Source organism: Camellia sinensis, chromosome 13 (genome assembly GCF_055761805.1).
Source record: "Camellia sinensis isolate YWXY chromosome 13, ASM5576180v1, whole genome shotgun sequence".
Taxonomy (NCBI): Eukaryota; Viridiplantae; Streptophyta; class Magnoliopsida; order Ericales; family Theaceae; genus Camellia; species Camellia sinensis.
In genome coordinates, this window is record NC_138973.1 from 73,407,400 (window position 1) to 73,410,768 (window position 3,369).

The 3,369-nt window shown below is 37.5% G+C and overlaps 1 protein-coding gene across 1 annotated transcript; it reads left to right on the forward strand.

Moving 5' to 3' along the window:
- The first annotated feature begins 372 nt into the window (after positions 1-372).
- Positions 373-2,316, forward strand: LOC114271627 (protein FAR1-RELATED SEQUENCE 5-like). The gene has a single exon (XM_028213235.2). The coding sequence runs from the start codon at positions 373-375 to the stop codon at positions 2,314-2,316; it is 1,944 nt and encodes a 647-aa protein (XP_028069036.2).
- The last annotated feature ends 1,053 nt before the right edge of the window (positions 2,317-3,369 follow it).

Sequence of the window (3,369 nt, forward strand, 5' to 3'; positions counted from 1 at the left end):
AATAACCCAAGTCAATTAAGAAAAATACCAAAGAACCCAAATGAATTGCCTTAATGAGTCTCCATATATTTTTATTTATTTGCTTTTTCCTTTTCTTTGTTTCTATTTTATTGTGTTTCTATTGATCAACCAATATTTTGATTGTTGATTACAGAATCATTCTCTATTTATTTTGATTTTCAATAACTATGTCATTAATGGCAAGTTATTGAATGTTTTCAGTAACTATGTCATTAAATCTATGTACATTATTCTACTATTGTTTTTGTCTATTATTTGCTCTTTTACAAAATTCTCTTATGTGATTTTAGGAATTTTCATTCATTTTATAAGATAAGTTATTCTTTTCGTATTGTTTTTGATGTAGTTATCATGGATCCTTTTGGATGTACCAAATTTGAGCGCAAGCTTGAAGATAACGAAGTTTGTGGGAATAAAGAAGAATTAGGTTCCCATGCAAATGACCCTATTCAATGTTTAACCAAGAATGATGTTCTTGAAATGCAATTCAATTCAGAAGAGGATGCCAGTGATTTCTATAATCAATATGCTAAAGTTGTGGGATTTAGCATTAGGAAAGACACACGAACAATGCAGGCAACAAAGGTTCTTAGTAGAAAATGGGTATGCTCAAGACAAGGCCAAAGAGCAAAGCAACACTTGGCCCGTATTGATCAAAAAAGAGCTACCAGGGCATTGACTAGAGTTGGTTGTGATGCTCATTTCCGCATAAGGTACAATCTGGATGTAGGCAAATACATTGTCACTCACTTTAACATGGAACATAACCATCCATTGGCAACATCACCATGTGTGCCATTTCTTCGGTCGCATAGGTTTGTAAAGATCCCCGACAAAGCTCAAGTAAAGACTTTGCACGATGTTGGTGTCAAGACAAGCCAGATAATGGATTTGTTAGTGCAACAATCTAGGTCTTTCGCGAACGTGGGCTTTATTCACAAGGATTTGCACAATTATATTCAAGCCGAGCGCAAAGTAGAAATGAAGGATGGTGATGCGGAGTGTGCTTTGGCTTACTTATGTGCAAAAGCCGATGCTGACCCTTACTTCTTTTACAAGTATGACAAGGATCAAGAGAATCGGCTTGACAAATTGTTTTGGGCAGATTCAAGGTCTCGCCTAAACTATGTTGCATTTGGTGACGTGTTGGTCTTCGATACAACTTATAAAACGAATGCATATAACAAACCTTTTGTTATTTTCACCGGGGTCAATAACCATTTTGAAACCACCATATTTGCATGCAGCTTGCTTGTTGATGAGACAATTGCAACATACACATGGGTTTTGCAGAAGTTGTTAGAGGCCATGGATAACAAAAGACCGGTGTCAGTGTTGACAGATGGGGATATGGCCATGCGTGAGGCAATACAAAAAGTCTTCCCAAGTGCCAAGCATCGTCTATGTAATTGGCATATGCACAGAAATGCCAAGCAAAATGTTCGAGTTGATGGATTCGAGGGACATTTCAAGCATCTCATGGATCTTGATGCGAATGAGGTTGTATTTGAGGAAGCTTGGAGTAAGATGGTTAGAAAATATGGCCTTCAAAATAACAAGTGGGTATCAGACACCTACAACAACAAAGGCATGTGGGCTCAGTCATATTTGCGTGGTCATTTTTTTGCTGGAATGAAGAGCAGTCAGCGTTGTGAGGGTATGCATGCTTTTTTCAATGAGCACCTCAAACGAAAACTGAAACTATTCGAATTTGTTAGATGTTTTGACATGGCCCTTTATCGATTTCGGAACAAAAAAGCGGATGCCGAGGCAAAAACTGACAACAGTGATCCTTGTCTTACCACAGCACTTCAGCCTCTAGAGAAACATGCAGCAACCATCTTTACCAGACGTTTGTTCTTAATGTTCCGTAATGAAATAATTGAGGAAGCATTGTTGATTTTTGATGGAAGGAAAGAGGAGTTCGATCATCGCATATACAAATTTTCAAAGTACACTGAATTTGGTTCCACATGGGAAGTGTCATACCATCCCGCAACTAGCATAATGAAATGTAGTTGCAAAAAGTTTGAGTTCTTTGGACTTCCTTGCAGCCACATGATTTCTGTGATGAAATGTGAACACATGACTGAAATTCCCCCAGGTTGTGTGATGCATCGTTGGACAAAGCAAGCAAGAAAGGTTGGTGAACAACATTGCCAAGCCCAATTCTCTAGTACTCTCACACAGGAGACATGCTTTGGGGTTCTTTGCTTTTTTTTACTGAAATGTGTTACTATGCCTCACAAACATTTGAAGGATTTGAAGAGGCTAGGAATGCATTTTTCACTATGACATGTCGGATGAAGCAGCTTTGCATGGCCAAGGGAACTAATGTTGATGAAGGAAAAAGTTCACTACCGCCATTTGGGGTTGGGGATCCGAAAGTAGTGAACACGAAGGGGAATACTGTGGGATCCTACATGGCTAAGCCTCGAAAGCCAAGGCGATGCCAATGTTGCAGGTATACATTATATTGTGCTTTGTGTCTTAATTTTTTTATTGTGAGGTAGTCTTGGCATTTTTGTTCTCTTTAATGATTGGTGATTTACTTGACAATGTAGGGTCGTCGGCCACACAAGGAGAACTTGCCCCCAAAACGATCATAAAACGGGACAAGTGGGTAGCAATTTGTTTGAGGAATATGATGATTATGATCCAATTGGTACTCCCACCCCTTTTACACCGAAACGTCCCAGGAATAATATGAGGCCATGTAAGATCCACCCTGTGAAGAGACGACTTTTTGTCACTAATGTGGATACGTCTCCAGTGCAGTTGAGCAAGGATGTTAATGACTTGCGTAGTTGCGATGCACAAGTTGTCCAAAATTCAGCGTTCACTGATGCGGATACGTCTCTAGGTGATTACTTTTATGGCATCTTTTCAGTTCAAATTATGTTCATTTTGTTTACATTTGCTTTGCAAATTTTATGTGTGGCTGCTTAATTCTAATTTCTTGATATGCCAAGATAGATTTTAGCTAGAACATTTAGATGTCATAACTGATTATGATGTTTACAACTTGATTATGGAAATAAATAATTTATGAACAGAAAATGACAAAAGAGTGTGTAATGACTAATATATCAAAATTCAATTTGTTATGATTTGAATCATAGATTTCAAGTGAATAAACCTTAACGACAATATAATTTGTTTCTGCAGGTGTTGCTGTGGGTAATAGTTGATATGATCGAGCGGGTGATATTGGAAGCTAAACTAAGATTTTTTTTAAATTTTTTTTTGAGGACTTAAATCTGTTAGTATTTTGTATAAATACTCTTAAATGATGGTTGATGGATATTTGTTTTGCTGTATGGAAGTTCATATTTTGTATGCACACTT